Source organism: Anomaloglossus baeobatrachus, chromosome 2, assembly GCF_048569485.1.
Source record: "Anomaloglossus baeobatrachus isolate aAnoBae1 chromosome 2, aAnoBae1.hap1, whole genome shotgun sequence".
Taxonomy (NCBI): domain Eukaryota; kingdom Metazoa; phylum Chordata; class Amphibia; order Anura; family Aromobatidae; genus Anomaloglossus; species Anomaloglossus baeobatrachus.
The window spans coordinates 656,974,417-656,995,418 of record NC_134354.1 but is presented as its reverse complement, the minus strand read 5'-3'; the positions used below and the strand labels follow the sequence as shown (position 1 = coordinate 656,995,418).

General features: G+C 51.7%; 1 protein-coding gene across 5 annotated transcripts in view; it reads left to right on the top strand.

The window, feature by feature from the left end:
- Positions 1-21,002, top strand: part of STAT6 (signal transducer and activator of transcription 6) — a 311,161-nt gene that overhangs the window by 186,869 nt on the left and 103,290 nt on the right. For all 5 annotated transcript variants that reach the window (XM_075337059.1, XM_075337060.1, XM_075337056.1 and 2 more), the window contains one exon: positions 16,705-16,846. In XM_075337059.1, coding sequence (XP_075193174.1) covers positions 16,705-16,846 — 142 coding nt within the window. The remainder of the gene's footprint in view (positions 1-16,704; positions 16,847-21,002) is intronic.

The window sequence follows — 21,002 nt, the reverse complement described above, 5'->3', positions numbered from 1 at the left end:
TAGCGATGGATTCCCACCGGTAACCCGCTCTCCGACCTGGATATGAGCCGAAGGAGCTCCACTCTTGCCCGCAGGCGCTGGCCCTGGGAAACTGGTGCCTTGGCGGTGGCGGTGTCTCCCCTTAACGGTCGGACTGTTGCCTTCAAACGGGACTTGGTTGTTGGGAGACAGACGTCCCCTTCACTGACGGATTTGGCAAATTATGGTGACTCCTAGCCTTGCCGGGATCCGAAAGGCCCCTGCCCTGCTGCTGACTGTTCTTTGTATACCGCTCCGGTACCGCCGGGTCACCACCCGTCCGCGGTCCTTTCGGCAACCTCAGAGCAATCTCTCCTGCAGACAGTCACCGCCGTCTGCCAACCTTGCTGTCTCAGTCCGGGGCACACACCCGGACTAACTTCAGGCTTCTTGCTGTCACTTTTCTCTTTCTCTACTTTTCCTCCTTCTACTTCACTGTTTACTCCTTCACTTCCCTAGCTTAACTCTCATCTGCCTGGTTTTCCCGCCTCCAGAGCTGTGAACTCCTCGGTGGGCGGAGCCAACCGCCTGGCCCACCCCCTGGTGTGGACACTAGCCCCTGGAGGAAGGCAACAAGGATTTTAGTTTTGACTTCGGTGTACCTGCAGGGAATGTGGGGTGCGTGTGGTGTTGTGACCTGTGACCCCTGGCTTGCCCAGGGCGTCACATTTCCCCTTAGCAAAACGCAGACCGTCCTCGGGCTGCCCGTCCAACACCGGTTTTATTTTCCTTTTGTTTTTCTGGAAAAGATAGAAAACAGTAACATATTTACAAGTAAAATAACATCTTCCCACATCGGGAGGTACTCTTATTTAAACGTTACGGTTTCAAACGGTTAACGGTTACGGTCTCCGCTCTCTCCCACCCAAGCAACCTGGCCCTGATGCTGCCCCTAGAAAACAGGCAGCACCCCTTGACCCCAGTCCTGCACCAAGTTACCCGAGCGGGATCTGTCCTTCCCCTCCAGAGGGTAGCCACCGGTTCCTATGGTGGCTGGGCCCCAGCCTGCTCTACCGCGGGCCCTCCCTCTAACCTGCCTCTCTGGAGGCGGCATTTGCGGAAACGGTACCGGTAACACAACTTATTTACAAGTCACTAACGTCTGTGGTTGCCCTGCAAGTTCACGGACTTGTCCATAAGGAGTTCCTTATGCCAAACAATTTGTAAACGGTCCCCACGGGGACAACGGTGCCGGCAACGGCCGGTTTTCCAAATCACAGCTTCAGATCAGGTGACTTTCACGGTAATCATTCTCTTATCATCATTTTTGGCAACTTTTAAACAGGCACACTGGTGGTCCCAACGGGGACTGGACAACGGGGTTCCGCTGCCCTACTCAGAGTCTTCGGCTTCACCTGAGGGAGGGGGTGCAGCACTCACACGGGCCTCCTGGCTGCCCCTCAATTTCGCATCTAGGGCAAACCACCCCCTCTCTCCACAGTGCCGGGTGTACTGCACGATGTCGCCCGGCATCAGGTTACGACCGGGGTTCTCCTCGGGCAGGTGAGCATTCACATCCCGCCAGGCTATAAACACTTCGGCCTCCAGGCCCGGTTCATAAATAAACCTATAGCCCCGGTGGACATCAAACCGCCTCACCTGTCCTTCATACAGCGGGCCCCGGACACGAAAGGTCGCCTGACGGAGTTTCTCCTTTTCCCGGATTGCACGGGCCACCAACTCCGCCTTCTTCCTTTCCCTCTCACCGATCTCCGGGCCCAGCGGTACCGGCTCCCTGTCCCAATACGGCGCTGCTACGAGCTCCGGCGCACTGGTCGGGCCCCGCGGGACATTCTGGACGCTGCCCACTGTCAGGGATCTGGGCGGCAGGTCCCGCGGCGTCTTGGCCTTGGACGCCGCCTTGCAGCGGCAACCCGGCGCAACCTCAGCCGAGGTGTGGGGGATGGGCACAGGGGGTTTCCGCGGTTGGGCCTTCGGCTCGGAACGGGTTATCAGCTCCGGCTCGGGGGACTTCTCAGGGGATGCCTCCGGTGCAGACTTCGGGGCCTTCCATGGCAGCACCTCCGATTTGATACGGGCTCCGGCTACAGGTCGGCCCACCGGGGCGGGCATGCTGGGTATCGCTACCGGTTGCGGTGGCAGCGGGCCTAGTGGCGGGGTCATAGCTTCCGCGACGGGTGGCGAGGGAGGTAACAGGGCGAGAAAGTTTGGACCGGGTCCCGCAGCCGCGATGACCGGCCTTTCAAGGGCATCGGGGCGTGGGTCACTCACCCTCCCTTCCTCAGCTTCCTCCTCGCGTCTCCGCACGGTCGCTATCACGTCCGCCATGTCGGCCTCCCACTCCTCCATGAGGAGCTGCATTTTGACCTGCAGCCTTTGATAGAGCTGCGCAGTCCGGATCTCCACCCACGCCGCGGTTCCCGGCGCGGGGGCTACGGTGCTTCGGGACGGCATCCACATGCTGCTGGCGACTTCTTCCAGGAACAGGGTGACTGCAGAGTCCTGGCGTCCCTGCTTTTATAGCTGCGTTCACATGCAGCCAGCCGCCATCGCGTCCCCCTTAGCTTCTTTCCGGCCCCTCCTCTATCGGGGCGGGGTTTTGGCCTTCGCGCCTCTGCTACTCGAGAAGACGCTCGAGCGGGAACTCTTCGCGCCAAAGATGGCGGCTTCTGAAATTTTCCGGCCGTACACCTCCGGCGGTCACAATGCGCACCTCTACCCAACGGCAGAGTGGTAAGATCCTGTTCGTGACGCCAAGTTGTCGCGGGCGGAGGAGGGGACGCTGCGCTCTCCCACTGCTCGGGTCCGGCTGCCGCTGCGGCTGCGGCCTGCCGCTGCTCGGTGGCTCAAGCGATGGGCCGGATCCCGGGGACTTGAGCGGCGCTCCTCGCCCATGAGTGAAAGGGGTTTGGTAGTTGGGATTGTTTATTGTCCGTGACGCCACCCACGGTTGTGGTGATTGAGTGGACACCACCGCTGCTCTGCCTGGGGAGCCCGGGAGTGATGGTATGGAGCAGCCAGTTGTTGATTTGCCCCTCCGTGGGTAGGGGGTTTGGTGATCCCGGGGCCCAGTGAGGGGGTTGGATGGTGGACAGGCGGGTATGGGGCCTGTAGAGGTGCAGGGGCGCAGGGGCAGCGCTGTGCCGCACGGCACGGAGGTACTCACTCAGCCAGTAAACACGACACAGTTCTCGGTAAACAAACGGCTGGTTGGACGGGTCCCTCAGACGGTTACGGTGCTGATGTTCCCTGCAGTTGACGGTGACGGTCTCTTTCCTGCACCTATGTGTAATCTTTTGGTAGCGATGGATTCCCACCGGTAACCCGCTCCCCGACCTGGATATGAGCCGAAGGAGCTCCACTCTTGCCCGCAGGCGCTGGCCCTGGGAAACTGGTACCTTGGCGGTGGCGGTGTCTCCCCTTAACGGTCGGACTGTTGCCTTCAAACGGGACTTGGTTGTTGGGAGACAGACGTCCCCTTCACTGACGGATTTGGCAAATTATGGCGACTCCTAGCCTTGCCGGGATCCGAAAGGCCCCTGCCCTGGTGCCTACTGTTCTTTGTATACCGCTCCGCTACGCTGGGTCACCACCCGTCCGCGGTCCTTTCGGCAACCTCCGAGCAATCTCTCCTGCAGACGGTCACCGCCGTCTGCCAACCTAGCTGTCTCAGTCCGGGGCACACACCCGGACTAACTTCAGGCTTCTTGCTGTCACTTTTCTCTTTCTCTACTTTTCCTCCTTCTACTTCACTGTTTACTCCTTCACTTCCCTAGCTTAACTCTCATCTGCCTGGTTTTCCCGCCTTAAGAACTGTGAACTCCTCGGTGGGCGGAGCCCACCGCCTGGCCCACCCCCTGGTGTGGACACCAGCCCCTGGAGGAAGGCAACAAGGATTTTAGTTTTGACTTCGGTGTACCTGCAGGGAATGTGGGGTGCGTGTGGTGTTGTGACCTGTGACCCCTGGCTTGCCCAGGGCGTCACAAACGCACCGATGAAGTCCTGAACCTACAGATTGTATAACATATTGTCAAACAGTGCTCAATACAAAGACCTCTATATGCCCGTGAACTGCTGCACATAGAGGAACCAGGTAACCGAGGACAACGTGGACGGTAAAATAACCTACCCGGGTACCAGCTCAGACCCCGCACAGACACACCACCCGGCACCTCGACGTGTCACTTTTTTTTGCAATTTCACTACACTTGGAGTTTTTTTCCCCATTTTCCAGTACAATCTGGGGCAGAATGAATGGTGTCATTCAAAAGTACAACTCGACCTGCAAAAACAAGCCCTGATATGGCTAAAAAAGTTATGACTCTCAGAAGAAAAGGAGGAAAATCTGAAAATGGAAAATTGTTGGATTGTGAAAGGGTTAAGGGGGGGGGTCTAATATAAAGATAAGTAATAATTACTATATTAATTAGTAATTACTATATTAATGCTTAGTAATTATTATAGTAAAGCGCTGTGGAATATGTTAGCGCTATATAAAAAATAAAGATTTATTTATTTATTATAATTATTACTAAGCATTAGTAATCCAGCATAATGAAATGAGCTGTTCTATCGACTTACATATATTAAACTTCTTGTATATCTCTATATCTGATAGTGATACTAAGAATTTATCATAGACATTTATATCATTGGAATTGATACAAAATGACACAAACGTCTACTCGAGAACACGTTTTATATTCAGAATTTTACTGTCAAGTACAATTTCTCCTTCTCCTTAGCATCAGTACATAAACTGCTCTGGCAAACCACGTTTTCAGATTTACTATCTTGGATTTCATCCATCTGTATGTAAAGCCTGCTTTACACGTTGCAATTTTGCATACAATATCGTATGCGATTTGCAACGCCCCCATCGTATGTGTGGCACGTTCAATTTGTTTGTTACCTTCCATACGACCTCGATGTGGGCGGCAAACGTCCACTTCCTGGAGTGGGAGGGACGTTCGGCATCACATCGACGTCACGCGGCAGGCAGCCAATAGAAGCGGAAGGGTGGAGCTGAGCGGGACGTAAATATCCCGCCCACCTCCTTCCTTCCGCATTGTGGACCGGGAGCCGCAGGACCTAGGTAAGATCTGTTCATCGTTCCCGGGGTGTCATACACTGCAATGTGTGCTACCCCGGGTATGATGAACAATCTGACATGCAATTCTAGAGAAAGGTACGATGTGTATGCGATGAACGTTCAATCGCAATCGCACGTACCTGTCACACACCGCAATGTAACTTACAATGCCGGATGTGCGTCACTTACGACGTGACCCCGCCGACACATTGTAAGATATATTGTAGCGTGTAAAGCAGGTTTAAGACTTTAGCCTGTGATTATTTGATCTCTTGCACTTTTGCAGTATATATATATATATATATATATATATATATATATATATATTTATATATTTAGTAGAAATCCTTGCCTCCTGTGACATCCAGACACAGGCTGCAGATCACAGAAGACATCACGTGACAGGCTTAGAAGTGTTCAGCAGTCGTTTTTTCGCTATCGCTTTGTAGTGAAGGGCAATAGGTGCCCAAACTGATGCCTGGACAGGATCATAGCAGCTCTTAAATACAGCTGTGAGTGATTGAAAGCTCCATGTGAGAGTTGAAAAGCAGCGATCAGCGTCTGCGCCTATCGCTACTGTCAGAGGCAGATGCCGGCTATGTATTATAGCTGACATCTCTCTTTGTGAAGAAATCAAAGAGCCCACTACAAAGTCCCTGACATGCTCCATGATGTACTGTTTATATCAGTCATGGACCATAAAATGTTTAAACTAAATCTGCCATGAGTAGTGATGGGCGAACCCAAACTGTAAAGTTCGGGATCTGTACCAAACACATAGTGAACGTGTACACGTTCCCGAACAGCATCTTTCCTGGGAAGCTCGTGTTACAGTTCAGGTCCAGTTCGGGTCTAGGGGCTGTAAAAAAAAAAGCACATTATTAAAAAACATTGTCATTATACTTACAGGTACCGCGACGCGTCCTGCAGACTCTGCTTCTGCTTCCGCATCCGATCATTGCTGTGCCCCAGTAATCAAAACTAATTAAAAGACCTTCCATGATGTCATAGCCATGTGACCAGTCTGGTGTTGTACAGACACATTGCCTTACAGACTGTTCACATGGCTATGACGTCATCGAAGGTTCTGTTAACTGAACTTTGACTGTCATTGTGTGAGTGTTGCATCGTTATCACCCGGTACAGCCACACACTCTCCTGACAGGAGCGGTCGGCTGCATGTATTTCCACGCAGCTGAGGCACTCCTGTTCAGAGAGCGTCAGGCCGTTCCGGGTGATAACGATGTGGTATCTCAGAACCCGAACTTGATCTTTACAAAACATTCCGGCGAGGCTCCCGAACGCGAATATCAGGGGGGTTCGCCCATCACTAGCCACGAGATTTCAAATAGAAAACTGAACACATTATTTCATAGATCTCTTAGTACTGATGATGATATTCCTACACGTCTAAAATCCATGTCAGAAGGCTGTATAATCCTTTGCGAATGTTTTCATGTGTGATAACAATATGCTCATTTTAATGAGAAAATTTTGCAGTCATGGTAGCATTGATTTTCAAAGAAAGTACACCGCCCCCATCAGGTCTAAGAGATTTATCTATATAATAATATATTCAGTTTGTATTGTGAAATTTAATGACTTGATCCACTTTAATAGAATTTTTCCTCTCAATATTCAGCATGGTTCTATACCACCTAAAATATTTAGGTGGTGTTCCACAAGAGGGTTGGGGAGGATCCCTGGTGTCGTCCATAGCGTAGAAGTGTGTGCAGTGTTATTTGAAGCATGCAGAAACTCTGTATCACACTTTAATTTGTCTATAAGAAAACAATTTTATTTCCCACAATTTCCAATTCTAGTTACTTGACTCAATAGAGCTTTCAAGGTCACAGATGGATTCTGGTTTTTCAACCAAAGTTTTCTTGTGTAGCCTTAAGAGACTTTATTAGACAAGGTCCTGGTGATGAAAATTAGCTTTTGTTTCTTAGTAATTGAACGCATTATGCCATTTGTGATTGTGTAAAAATTGGCCAATTTTTATATAGAAATAATTGAAGTGAATTGTGGCCCAACCACAATACAGGTTGGCTCCTATGGGTGCTCTCTCCGTACAGGGAGTTGTGGACAGAAACCCACTGCAGACAGATCAAGAAATAGTTTACTGCAAAGATGAGGTCCAGTCTTGCATAGGTACACTATGTACACGAAACAAGAGATGGATACTTCACACCTCTCTTGACCCTTTGCCCACACATCTTTCAATGCACACTAAAGGGGGCTTTACACGCTGTGATATCGGTAACGATATATCGTCGGGGTCACGTCGGTAGTGACGCACATCCGGCGCCGTAACCGACATCGCAGCGTGTAACACCAATGAGCGACGATCAAAGAGCACAAAAACGTGAAAAAACGTTGCTCGTTGACACGTCGCTCATTTCCTTAATATCGCTGCTGCGACAGGTACGATGTTGTTTGTCGTTCCTGTGGCAGCACACATCGCTATGTGTGACACCGCAGGAACGACGAAAATCTCCTTACCTGCGTCCACCGGCAATGCGGAAGGAAGGAGGTGGGCGAGATGTTACTTCCCGCTCATCTCCGCTCCTCTGCTTTCATTGGCCGGCCACTAAGTGACGCTGCAGTGACGTCGCTATGACGCCGAACGCACCTCCCCCTTGAAGGAGGGATTGTTCGGCCGTCACAGCAACGTCGCTGACCAGGTATGTGCATGTAACGCTACCGTAGCGATAATGTTCGCTACGGCAGCGATCATCACATATCGTGCAACCGACGGGGGTGGGTGCTATCGGTCGCAACATAGCTAGCAATCGCTTGCGATGTCGCAACGAGTAAAGCACCCTTTCGGCTCTGCCAATCACTCCAACCACACTGCAAGCCACTCACTGACCTCTTCATGTTCACTCATGACCCCACACCTAACATATAATAAGCGCAGAATAACCTTGTTTATATAACACACCTTAAAAAGGCTGTACGCCCCACATAGAAACTACAAACATGCTATACCAACTGAGTAGTGAATTTTCAGCTTGCACCTGTTCACACCTATTTGCTGTGATGGTCGGTCATTTATATTTGTATACCAACTGAGTAGCCTGGAGGACAATGAGGAGGAACAGCAAAACAAGAGAAATGTTCATCTAGCACCCATGGGGCAAGGGGTTAACTTTACTCGTCGCCGAGCCGATGATGTCAGGTCAGGGGGATTTCACGGGTAGCCCGGCTCAGCTTCTTGGCCCCGAGGTGTACAATAAAAGGAGATGAATGGAGGATGGTTGTCTCGTGATGCCACTTGTGGTACGTGGCCAGGGATTAGCCGCCGCTGCGGTCGCTGTCCTCCGGGGCTGATGGTGTCACAGCAAGGATGTTTCTGCTCCCCACAGGTGGAGCGGGCCCCGGGGAGGATGATAAGGGGACCGTAATGGCCGCTGGCGCCGAAGCGCGGGGAGATGGCAATGGCAATAAGAGGCTGAGTCAGTTGCTGCGGTTCCAGGTGTTTTTACTCACGGTTCCAGTGCTGTCTCTACCATGATGGGTCCCAACCGATCCCGGATCCTTTGGAGGTCAGTAACAGTCCGGACGTCCGTGGGCCCTTCTCGCGCTTTTACAGATGAATCCCTGTGGCCTGAAGCTACTTGGGGATCCCGGACCTTATAGTTTTTAGCTCCCGTCCCGTGTTCATGTGACGCGGGTCCACGGTGGGGTCAGACTTTTTTTTCACAACCCCGGACCCTATATGCCACTGTGCTCCGTGAACTGGTGGCGGTCAGAGGGACGTAGTGTTAGGGCCAGGTGGACGGGCAGACCCAGGAGGTGGATCCACTGGGCTGAACACCTCACCGAGGGCAAGGTGCCCGGTAGCCGGAGCACTAGCAGGACAGTCCGTTCAGAGGAGTGGAGTGAAGGAGTCCCTGGGACCATGGGGTCTCTGATGGTAGTCCGGGTGACGGAGCTCAGGTTCGGAGGCCGAGATGACGTCAGGCAGAGTCCGGAACAAATGGAGCGAGAAGGCGGGTCACCACAGGAATCGGAGATGGTAGGAACTGACGGGATGGCAGGCCGTCACCGTTCGGGGTTCGGGTATCGTCAGGACCGGTTGGCGAGGCAGAAGCGGCTCTACGAGAGAGATAGGTGAGTATATCACAAAACACAAGGAGACCTGACTCCTAGCTTAGAAAACATGAAGAACAGGCCCCGCCCACTTGGAAAGGATCCCCCTATATAACCAGTACCTGATCCTTCAATATCCTGTTGGAGGACACTGGCCCTTTAAGAGAGGGTCAATGACCGCGCGCGCGCCCTAATGCGCATGCGCGAGGCCCGGGTGCCAGAAGCCAGGGCAGGGAGCGGTGAACAGGAGGCAGGAGAGCCGGGCTGGAGCAGAGCTGCCGACGGGCGCCGGGAGCGGGGACCGGGCCGCCTGGGGACTGCAGGTGATGGGGCCTGGAGGCTGTGGAGCGGGGGACGCCTGGCAGAGGAGCCGGGGAGCGAGGCAGGGAAGCCGGGGAGCATGGCAGGGGAGCCGGGGAGCGAGGCAGGAGAGCCGGAGAGCGAGGCAGGGAAGCCGGGGAGCGTGATAGTACCCCCTCCCCCACGCCCCCCTCCCCACAACCGGGACAGGAAGGCACGTATCAGAGGAGTACCCACATTCTCCCGGGGTTCCCAGGACCTATCCTCAGGACCATACCCTACCCAGTCCACCAGGAAGAACTGTCGGCCCCGTACGGTTTTCATGGCCACGATATCCCTTACCGCATAGATGTCATCATCAGCAATAGGAGGCGGAGCAGAACTGGCAGCAGCAGAGAAGGGACCAAGGACAACCGGCTTGAGCAGGGAGACGTGGAAGGAGTTGGGTATTCTCATCGTGGCCGGGAGCTGCAGCTTGTAGGAGACCTCATTTATTTTGCTGAGGACTTTAAACGGCCCGATGTAGCGAGGACCCAACTTGTATGATGGTAGCTTCAATCGGACATATTTGGAAGCAAGCCAGACCAGATCTCCTGGAGAGAAACATGGAGGATCCAGACGCCTTTTGTCTGCGTGTCTCTTCATCCGCAGGGAAGCACGTCCAAGGGACGTCTTGACAGAGTCCCAAATCGTTGAAAAGTCACGGACTACGGTATCAGCAGCAGGGACATCCGAGGAAGAAGATACTGGTAATGGAACGGAAGGCTGAAGTCCGTAAACGACATGGAAGGGAGAGCTGGAGGAGGACTCACTGACGTGGTGGTTATGGGAGAATTCAGCCTAAGGAAGAAGCGTGGGCCAGTCGTCGTGATGGGCGTTAACGTAGTGACGTAAGAAGGAGGTCAAGATCTGATTGACTCGTTCCACTTGGCCATTCGACTGAGGATGGTAGGCTGAAGAAAAGTCCAGAGTCACTCCCAGATGTTTGCAGAGAGCCCTCCAGAAGCGGGAGGTAAACTGAGTTCCTCTGTCGGACACAATGTGTGAGGGAAAGCCATGCAACCGGAAGATGTGCTGTATGTAGGCGTCAGCGAGTTCCTGGGCAGAGGGCAGTCCAGCCATAGGGACGAAATGAGCCATTTTGGAGAACCGATCCACCACGACCCATATGACCGTGTGTCCGGAGGACAGGGGCAAGTCCGTAATAAAGTCCATTGCAATGTGTTGCCACGGAACGGAGGGTATAGGCAGAGGCAGAAGACGACCATATGGCAGGTGTTTGGGCGTCTTGTTCCTGGCACAAGAAGAGCAGGCTGAGACAAAAGAAGCAACATCCGTGCGAAGGGATGGCCACCAGTAGTGACGTACAATTGTACTCCATGTTTTCTTCTGACCAGCATGGCCGGCTATTTTCGAGGCATGGCCCCAGTGCAACACTTTTTGCCTGTCAGTCTCAGAGACATAGGTCTTCCCGGGCGGTATCTGGGCCAGGGTGACAGGAGCCACCGGAATGATCTTACTTGGGCAGATGATGGGCTGGGATGTCTCCTCCTCCTGCTCCATGGGCATGAATGACCTGGACAAGGCATCTGCTCGTACATTCTTGTCCGCGGGTCGAAAATGGAGCTGAAAATCGAACCTGGCAAAGAACAAGGACCACCTGGCTTGCCGTGGGTTCAGTCGCTGAGCGGACCACAGGTATTCCAGGTTCTTGTGGTCCGTGTAAATGATCACGGGGTACACTGCTCCCTCCAGAAGGTAGCGCCATTCCTCCAGAGCCAGTTTGACTGCCAATAGCTCTCGGTCACCGATGGTGTAGTTGCGTTCAGGCGCTGAGAAGCTCTTGGAGAAGAAACCGCAAGTAACCATCTTCCCGGAGGAGGACTTCTGCATGAGCACTGCTCCGGCTCCCGAGGAGGAGGCATCCACCTCCAAGGTGAACTGTCGGTTTAACTCAGGACGGTGGAGCACAGGGGAAGAAGCAAATGCCTGTTTCAGGGAGCCAAACGCGGCGTCGGCCGCAGGTGACCAGTCCTTTGGATTAGCCCCCTTCTTGGTCAAGGCGGAGAGAGGTGCAGTCAGAGCAGAGAAGTGAGGGATGAACTGACGGTAATAGTTTGCGAATCCCAGAAAGCGTTGGATTGCCTTCAGTCCGGAAGGAGGGGGCCAGTTGAGAATGGAAGAGACCTTCTCCGGGTCCATCTGCAGACCGGTATCGGAGATTACGTAACCCAGGAAGGGAAGAGAAGACTGCTCGAAGACACACTTCTCGTACTTGGCGTACAGACGATTCTCTCTCAGTCTTTGTAGTACCAGCTGCACGTTCTCTCTGTGGGTCTGGAGGTCCGGAGAGAAGACCAGGATATCATCCAGATACACCACCACACAGACGTAGAGAAGGTCCCGGAACACGTCGTTCACCAATTCCTGAAACACTGCTGGTGCGTTACAGAGGCCGAAGGGCATCACACAGTATTCATAGTGCCCATCGCGAGTATTGAATGCGGTCTTCCATTCGTCCCCAGAGCGGATGCGGACCAGGTTATAGGCACCCCGAAGATCCAACTTGGTAAACACACGAGCTCCTCTAAGCCGATCAAACAATTCGGGGATGAGCGGCAGGGGGTATTTATTTTTCACGGTGATCTAGTTCAATCCCCGGTAGTCAATGCATGGGCGTAGGTCGCCCTCTTTCTTCTTAACGAAGAAGAAGCCTGCTCCCGCAGGAGAGGAGGATCTCCGAATGAATCCCCTTGCCAGGTTCTCCGTGATGTAGACAGACATGGCCCTTGTTTCAGCAGGAGACAGCGGATATATCCGTCCTCGAGGTGGTGTAGTTCCCGGGAGTAGGTCGATGGCACAGTCATAAGGACGATGTGGCGGAAGTACCTCTGACTCCTTTTTATCAAAGACGTCCGCGAAGGACCAATAGGCCGAGGGCAGTCCCGGTAGGGACTCCGGAACCGGAGGTCGTCGGATGGGCTGTATAGTCTTCAGACAGTTCTCGTGGCAAGAGGAGCCCCATCGGGTGATTTCACCAGTACACCAGCTGACTGACGGTTCGTGTGTTCGCAACCAGGGGAGTCCCAGCAGGATTTGATGGGACATGTGTGGGAGGACGTAGAGAGCGATGTTCCACCTAGGGTGGCCTCTCCTACCAACCCTAGGCTTTGGAGTTTCCCGGCCTCTCTGGACAGGAGCGTAGAAGGTGTGTGCCCTCTCCGCAGTAGAAGCAGAGGCCCTTGGCGAGCCGTTCTGCTCGGCGTTGTTCGGACTGCCGCAAACGGTCAATCTGCATGGGCTCGTGGACAGAGACACCAGACGACGCTGACTGAAGTACGGCGGGCTTCTGCGGAGGAGAGGAATGCCGTATCGGACGTCTCTCACGGGACACCTCTTTGGATCGTTCCTGGAATCTGAGGTCCACGCGGGTGGCTAGTGCGATCAGGGCATCCAGGGTGGAAGGAACATCGCGGCCTGCCAGCTCGTCCTTAATACGGCTGGAGAGTCCTTCCCAGAAGGCGGCGGTGAGGGCTTCATTGTTCCATCCCAATTCTGAGGCCAAAGTGCGGAAGCGGATGGCATACTGCCCTACCGTCATAGTCCCCTGACGTAGCCTGAGGAGTGATGAGGCGGATGCAGCGGCACGTCCAGGTTCGTCAAAGGTGTTTCTAAATGCCTGCAGGAAGTCCTGGATGTTAGTGGTCACAGGGTCCTCCTTTTCCCACAAGGGGTTCATCCAGGCCAGTGCCTCACCCTCTAGATGGGACATCACAAACGCCACCTTGGCTTGGTCGGAGGCAAACAAGTGCGGAAGCAGCTTGAAATGGAGGGAGCACTGGTTTAGGAATCCTCTGCAGGTCTTGGGATCTCCGGCATATCGGGGTGGAGAGGCCAAGCGTAGTTTAGAAGCTTCCGAGGTAGCCGCCATAGGAACCGTGGCCGTGGACTGTGCAGTAGCAACCTGAGACGCCATGGACGTGGCAGATGCTTGCAGCGTGTGCAGGCGGGTATCCACAGAGGACATGAAGGCCAGCATGCGGGTCTGGGTCTCGCGCTGTCGTACGAGTTTCTGCTGCAGGGTGCCCAGCTGGGCCGCTAGTGCTTCGGCGGGATCCATGGCCTGTTCTTACTGTTAGGGCCAGGTGGACGGGCATACCCAGGAGGTGGATCCACTGGGCTGAACACCTCACCGAGGGCAAGGTGCCCGGTAGCCGGAGCACTAGCAGGACAGTCCGTTCAGAGGATTGGAGTGAAGGAGTCCCTGGGACCACGGGGTCTCTGATGGTAGTCCGGGTGACGGAGCTGAGGTTTGGAGGCCGAGATGACGTCAGGCAGAGTCCGGAACCAATGGAGCGAGAAGGCGGGTCACCACAGGAATCGGAGATGGTAGGAACTGACGGGATGGCAGGCCGTCACCGTTCGGGGTTCGGGTATCGTCAGGACCGGTTGGTGAGGCAGGAGCGGCTCTACGAGAGAGATAGGTGAGTATATCACAAGACACAAGGAGACCTGACTCCTAGCTTAGAAAACACGAAGAACAGGCCCCGCCCACTTGGAAAGGATCCCCCTATATACCCAGTACCTGATCCTTCAATATCCTGTTGGAGGACACTGGCCCTTTAAGAGAGGGTCAATGACCGCGCGCGCGCCCTAATGCGCATGCGCGAGGCCCGGGTGCCAGAAGTCAGGGCAGGGAGCGGTGAACAGGAGGCAGGAGAGCCGGGCTGGAGCAGAGCTGCCGACGGGCGCCGGGAGCGGGGACCGGGCCGCCTGGGGACCGCAGGTGATGGGGCCTGGAGGCTGTGGAGCGGGGGACGCCTAGCAGAGGAGCCGGGGAGCGAGGCAGGGAAGCCGGGGAGCGTGGCAGGGGAGCCGGGGAGCGAGGCAGGAGAGCCGGAGAGCGTGGCAGGGGACCCGGGGAGCGTGACACGTAGAATCCCCCTGTCCTACAGATTCTGGTGATACACTTAAAGTCTGTTCCACCATAGGGCTCTGCACCCTGCTCTGCGCCAGTTCTGAGGGAGCAATGAAGCTCTCCCCTCGGCGACCATATTGTCTCCTTTGTCTCACGGGAGCTACCGAAAAACCCGTCAACTCCTTTCCTCCCCTACTAGAGAACTCTTTCTGATGTGTCGGCTCCTAACTCCACCTGGTGGCCGCTCCTCCCTTGGTTCCCTGTCACTAGTGGGTGGCAGCCCCCCATGTTTGGTGACTACCTTAAAACCTAACCCTAGCCTGGTCCCCAAAGGGGAGGGCAACCTGACTATGTGTATGAGGTTGTGTGTTGTGGAACCGGTACCGACCTCCTCTGGACCCAGGATGAGTATCGCACCATAAGTGAGGCGCAATACCCTGTGGCGACTGAAGCCTCAGGGGCGCCACATTCACGTCTCTTGTAAGAATCTGTTTCTAGGGATATTTTAACCCTTTAACGCAAAGTTATGATATGCAATTTTCCACTGAAGCAATGTGCGTTTGTGCCCACACTTATTTTAACAGCGGTGTAGTGTAAAAATGTTGGGATCTATCATACATAGTATAAAACCTACGATTTTAAGAATATGTTTTTCAAAATAATGCTATTCCAGTTTTTCCTTCAAATGCTGCTCGTAAGAGGAATTATTTCTCTTGTGTGTATAGATTAAATTGGCCAAAGCCAAGCGACACTACTCTGTCCTCCTCCTCCTGGACCTGTCCTCTGCATTCGACACAGTAGACCATTCCCTCCTACTACAGATTCTCTCATCTCTGGGCATCACAGACTTGGCCCTATCTTGGATATCCTCATACCTAACCGACCGAACTTTCAGCGTCTCCCATTCTCACACCACTTCCTCATCTCGCCCCCTATCTGTCGGTGTTCCCCAAGGCTCAGTTCTTGGACCCCTGCTGTTCTCCATCTACACCTTCAGCCTGGGACAGCTCATTGAGTCCTACGGCTTCCAGTATCATCTCTATGCCGATGACACACAGATCTACCTCTCTGGACCTGACATTACCTCTCTACTAACCAGAATCCCACAATGTCTGTCTGCTATTTCATCCTTCTTCTCTGTGCGATTCCTAAAACTTAACATGGACACAACAGAATTCATTGTCTTTCCTCCTCCTCACTCATCTCCTCCAACAAGCCTTTCCATCAAACTCGATGGTTGCTCACTCTCCCCAGTCTCACAAGCTCGTTGCCTTGGAGTGACCCTCGACTCTGCTCTATCCTTCAAGCCACACATCCAAGCCCTCTTCACCTCATGCCGATTACAACTCAAAAACATCTCCCGTATCCGTGCTTTCCTTAACCAAGAATCAGCAAAAACATTAGTGCATGCCCTCATCATCTCCCGCCTCGACTACTGCAACCTCCTGCTCTCTGGCCTCCCTTCCAACACTCTTGCACCCCTGCAATCTATCCTAAACTCTGCGGCCCGCTTAATCCACCTCTCCCCTCGCTACTCCCCAGCCTCGCCACTCTGCCAATCCCTTCACTGGCTTCCCATCACCCAACGACTCCAGTTCAAAACACTAACCATGACATACAAAGCCATGCACAAACTGTCTCCTCCCTACATCTGTGACCTAGTCTCCCGGTACCTACCTGCACGCAACCTCAGATCCTCACAAGATCTCCTTCTCTGCTCCTCCCTTATCTCCTCTTCCCACAATCGCGTACAAGATTTCTCCCGTGCATCCCCCATACTCTGGAACGCTCTACCTCAGCACATCAGACTCTCCCCTACCGTGGAACGCTTCAAGAGGAACCTCAAGACCCACCTCTTCCAACAAGCCTACAACCTACAATAGCCCTCAGTCCAGTAGACCACTGTGCAACCAGCTATGTCCTCACCTATTGTACCATCACCCATTCCCTGTAGACTGTAAGCCCTCGCGGGCAGGGTCCTCTCTCCTCCTGTACCAGTCTGTTATGTACTGTTAATGATTGTTGTACGTATACCCTTTCACTTGTAAAGCGCCATGGAATAAATGGCGCTATAATAATAAATAATAATAATAATAATAATAATAATAATTTGGATATTTTTGCTAAATACATATGAACAGATTTGTGAATCCTGTGCGACAGTCACATTTATTCCAATGGCTCATATTGATAAATTTGGCGTATGCTTAAACACTTTTGTCTAACTTTGCACCAGCTACTGTATGTTGATGTAATTTTTTGTAAAAGATGTTGGTAAAGACGTTGTTTTGCTGATGTATTCGATTTTTCCCCACAGGGAACACATGATGGGATCAGATCCTTTTTGCATTGAAATGGCAAACTCTGTCTTAATTAAATTAGTGGAAAAACTTGAGACTGTGGCAAAAAGTTGTGGCAGTGACGGACACTTGTTTTTTCAGTGGGCAGAAAATTTCAAGGTAAGTTTTCATGAAAATGTTATAAATTAATTTCAGGATCTGGATCCTTATAAAATAAAGAAATAATGGTTACTTACCACTCAAATCCACTTCTCCTCCAGTGGTGTCCTCCAGGACGTGAAGTGTTGATGCCTTGACCATCAGTTTCCTGACCGCTGAGGCTATTAGTATTCTGCAGGTGACTGATAGATGGGACATCATCTTCTCTCACCCTTGTGCAGACCACCTCCACCACCAATGTGCAATGGCAGGAGATTCTAGTGATAGGAACAATTATTTTTTTTACTCTTAATACACGTCTTAACATAAGGATGCATTTTCCCAAGACTAAAGGAGGCAAATAGCTTAAACTTTATTTTCATTGTCAATTAACAATGGATTTGTTAAAAAAAACAAAAAAAACCGTGGAAAATTGGTTGCAAAATTCACTTGACATCTGTTTTCCAAGGATCCCCATAGACTTCATTTGGCCAAACCTGATCTGTAAAATCAGTTTCCCTGTTTCTTGATCCTAATAGCTCTTTCAGTTCATCTTAAGTTTAGTGTGTGACTAAAGGCTGCTTTACACGCAGCGACATCGCTAGCGATGTCGCTGGTGAAAGCACCCGCCCCCGTCGGTTGTGCGTCACGGGCAAATCGCTGCCCGTGGCGCACAACATCGCTAACACCCGTCACACACACTTACCTGCCTAGCGACGTCGCTGTGGCCGGCAAACCACCTCCTTCCTAAGGGGGCGGTTTGTACGGCGTCACAGCAGCGTCACTAAGCGGCCGCCCAATAGAAGCGGAGGGGCAGAGATGAGCGTCCGTAACATCCCGCCCACCTCCTTCCTTCCTCAGGTTATTCCTCGTTCCTGCAGTGTCACACATAGCGATGTGCCCTGCCGAAGGAACGACGAACAACCTGCGTCCTGCAACAGCAACGATATTTGGGATTAGAACGACGTGTCAACGATCAACGATTAGGTAAGTAATTTTGATCGTTAGCAGTCGTTCGTGCGTTTCACACGCAATGACGTCGCTAACGAGGCCGGATGTGCGTCACGAATTCCGTGACCACAACGACATCTCGTTAGCGATGTTGTTGCGTGTAAAGCCCCCTTTAGCCTTGCAAAGTGCTGAGATGAAATCTTCCTTTCTTCTGGGCTGCTGATATTTATGAGGTTCTCAGAAACTTTTGCTTAGGCCCCCTTCACATGCACGTGCCTCCGGTACGTGCTAGGTCCGTTCCCGCATGTACCGGAGACACGGGCACACGTATACCCATTAAAATCAATGGGTCTATGTGCACGCACGTATTCAGCCATTGGCCCGTGCGTCCGTGTGGAGCAGACGTAAGCCTGTGTGCTCCATACGGAGGCATGTCCGTTTTTCTCCGGCAGCACAAGTGTCATGCAGCCCGCACCTGTACCATACGGATGTAGTGTGGATGCGTTCCCACGTGACACGCGCCGGAGAAACACACGTGTCATTGTAAAAATAAAAAAAACACATACAGTTAGGTCCAGAAATATTTGGACAGTGACACAAGTTTCGCGAGTTGGGCTCTGCATGCCACCACATTGGATTTGAAATGAAACCTCTACAACAGAATTCAAGTGCAGATTGTAACGTTTAATTTGAAGGTTTGAACAAAAATATCTGATAGAAATTGTAGGAATTGTGCACATTTCTTTACAAACACTCCACATTTTAGGAGGTCAAAAGTAATTGGACAAATAAACCAAACCCAAACAAAATATTTTTATTTTCAATATTTTGTTGCGAATCCTTTGGAGGCAATCACTGCCTTAAGTCTGGAACCCATGGACATCACCAAACGCTGGGTTTCCTCCTTCTTAATGCTTTTCCAGGCCTTTACAGCCGCAGCTTTCAGGTCTTACTTGTTTGTGGGTCTTTCCGTCTTAAGTCTGGATTTGAGCAAGTGAAATGCATGCTCAATTGGGTTAAGATCTGGTGATTGACTTGGCCATTGCAGAATGTTCCACTTTTTTGCACTCATGAACTCCTGGGTAGCTTTGGCTGTATGCTTGGGGTCATTGTCCATCTGTACTATGAAGCGCCGTCCGATCAACTTTGCGGCATTTGGCTGAATCTGGGCTGAAAGTATATCCCGGTACACTTCAGAATTCATATGGCTACTCTTGTCTGCTGTTATGTTATCAATAAACACAAGTGACCCAGTGCCATTGAAAGCCATGCATGCCCATGCCATCACGTTGCCTCCACCATGTTTTACAGAGGATGTGGTGTGCCTTGGATCATGTGCCGTTCCCTTTCTTCTCCAAACTTTTTTCTTCCCATCATTCTGGTACAGGTTGATCTTTGTCTCATCTGTCCATAGAATACTTTTCCAGAACTGAGCTGGCTTCATGAGGTGTTTTTCAGCAAATTTAACTCTGGCCTGTCTATTTTTGGAATTGATGAATGGTTTGCATCTAGATGTGAACCCTTTGTATTTACTTTCATGGAGTCTTCTCTTTACTGTTGACTTAGAGACAGATACACCTACTTCACTGAGAGTGTTCTGGACTTCAGTTGATGTTGTGAACGGGTTCTTCTTCACCAAAGAAAGTATGTGGCGATCATCCACCACTGTTGTCATCCGTGGACGCCCAGGCCTTTTTGAGTTCCCAAGCTCACCAGTCAATTCCTTTTTTCTCAGAATCTACCCGACTGTTGATTTTGCTACTCCAAGCATGTCTGCTATCTCTCTGATGGATTTTTTCTTTTTTTTCAGCCTCAGGGTGTTCTGCTTCACCTCAATTGAGAGTTCCTTAGACCGCATGTTGTCTAGTCACAGCAACAGCTTCCAAATGCAAAACCACACACCTGTAATCAACCCCAGACCTTTTAACTACTTCATTGATTACAGGTTAACGAGGGAGACGCCTTCAGAGTTAATTGCAGCCCTTAGAGTCCCTTGTCCAATTACTTTTGGTCCCTTGAAAAAGAGGAGGCTATGCATTACAGAGCTATGATTCCTAAACCCTTTCTCCGATTTGGATGTGAAAACTCTCATATTGCAGCTGGGAGTGTGCACTTTCAGCCCATATTATATATATAATTGTATTTCTGAACATGTTTTTGTAAACAGCTAAAATAACAAAACTTGTGTCACTGTCCAAATATTTCTGGACCTAACTGTACTCACCTCCACGAGCCCTGCAGTCTCTGCCACGGCTGTCACCCACTTCTGACCCCCAGTGAATTTGAACAACGCATCTTCTTCACTGGGGGCCGGAAGCAGCATCAGCGGGGCGTGGCCTGTGCCGGACACTGTCATTCAGCACCACAGACAGCTCCGGAAGAATCAGGTAAGGCGGGACTTTCCATTCTCCGTGTGTTATTACGTATAACACACGGAGAACACGCATGTGCCACAAACACGGCACACGGGGAGCAAACCACCCCTTTAATACGTCCGTGAAAAAACGGTTTGTTTTTTTCCCGTGCGTGTGAAGGGGGCCTTAGGCTGGATTCACACGATCGTATAGTATCCGATGCGAGTGCAATGGATGCGATATGCTAATGACTCTTGGTTCCCGCTGTGCTGCCAGCGTGAGCCGAGTGTCATGCGACTGTGACCCGATCCTGCAGCTGCGGAGGAGGTGGCAAGAGCTGCAGAGGAGAGGGCGGGACTAATCTCCCCATCTCTTCCATTGTCAGCTGATGCAATTATTGCACTGCACTCTGATATCATCCGAGTGCAGTCCAATGTTTCACTCACACCCATAGACTTGAATAGGTGCGGTTGACATGGCACTCGCAGACAATTGCAGCATGCTGCGACTTTTCTCTCATCCAGAATCTGGATGAGAAAAAATCTGACCATCTGCTCTCCCTCATTGAATAACATTGGTCCGAGTGCAATGAGTGATTTTCTCGCATTGCACTCGTCCAATTAATACGCTCGGGTGAGTGTACCCTTAAGTTAAAGGTAGTGCACCAATATAATGTAGGTTGTGCTGCCAACTTTCCGGCAGGTATAATACTTGTCATGCTGCTATTTATTTCTGACCCACTCCATATACTAGTAGATTTGGTAGTAGGACTAACTTTTTTTCAGTTTAATGGTAGGGACTGCTTCTCTCTTTATTGCTTTCGCATTTCTATCATCTGTCATCCAATTATTAAATGTTTGCATAGATGAAAA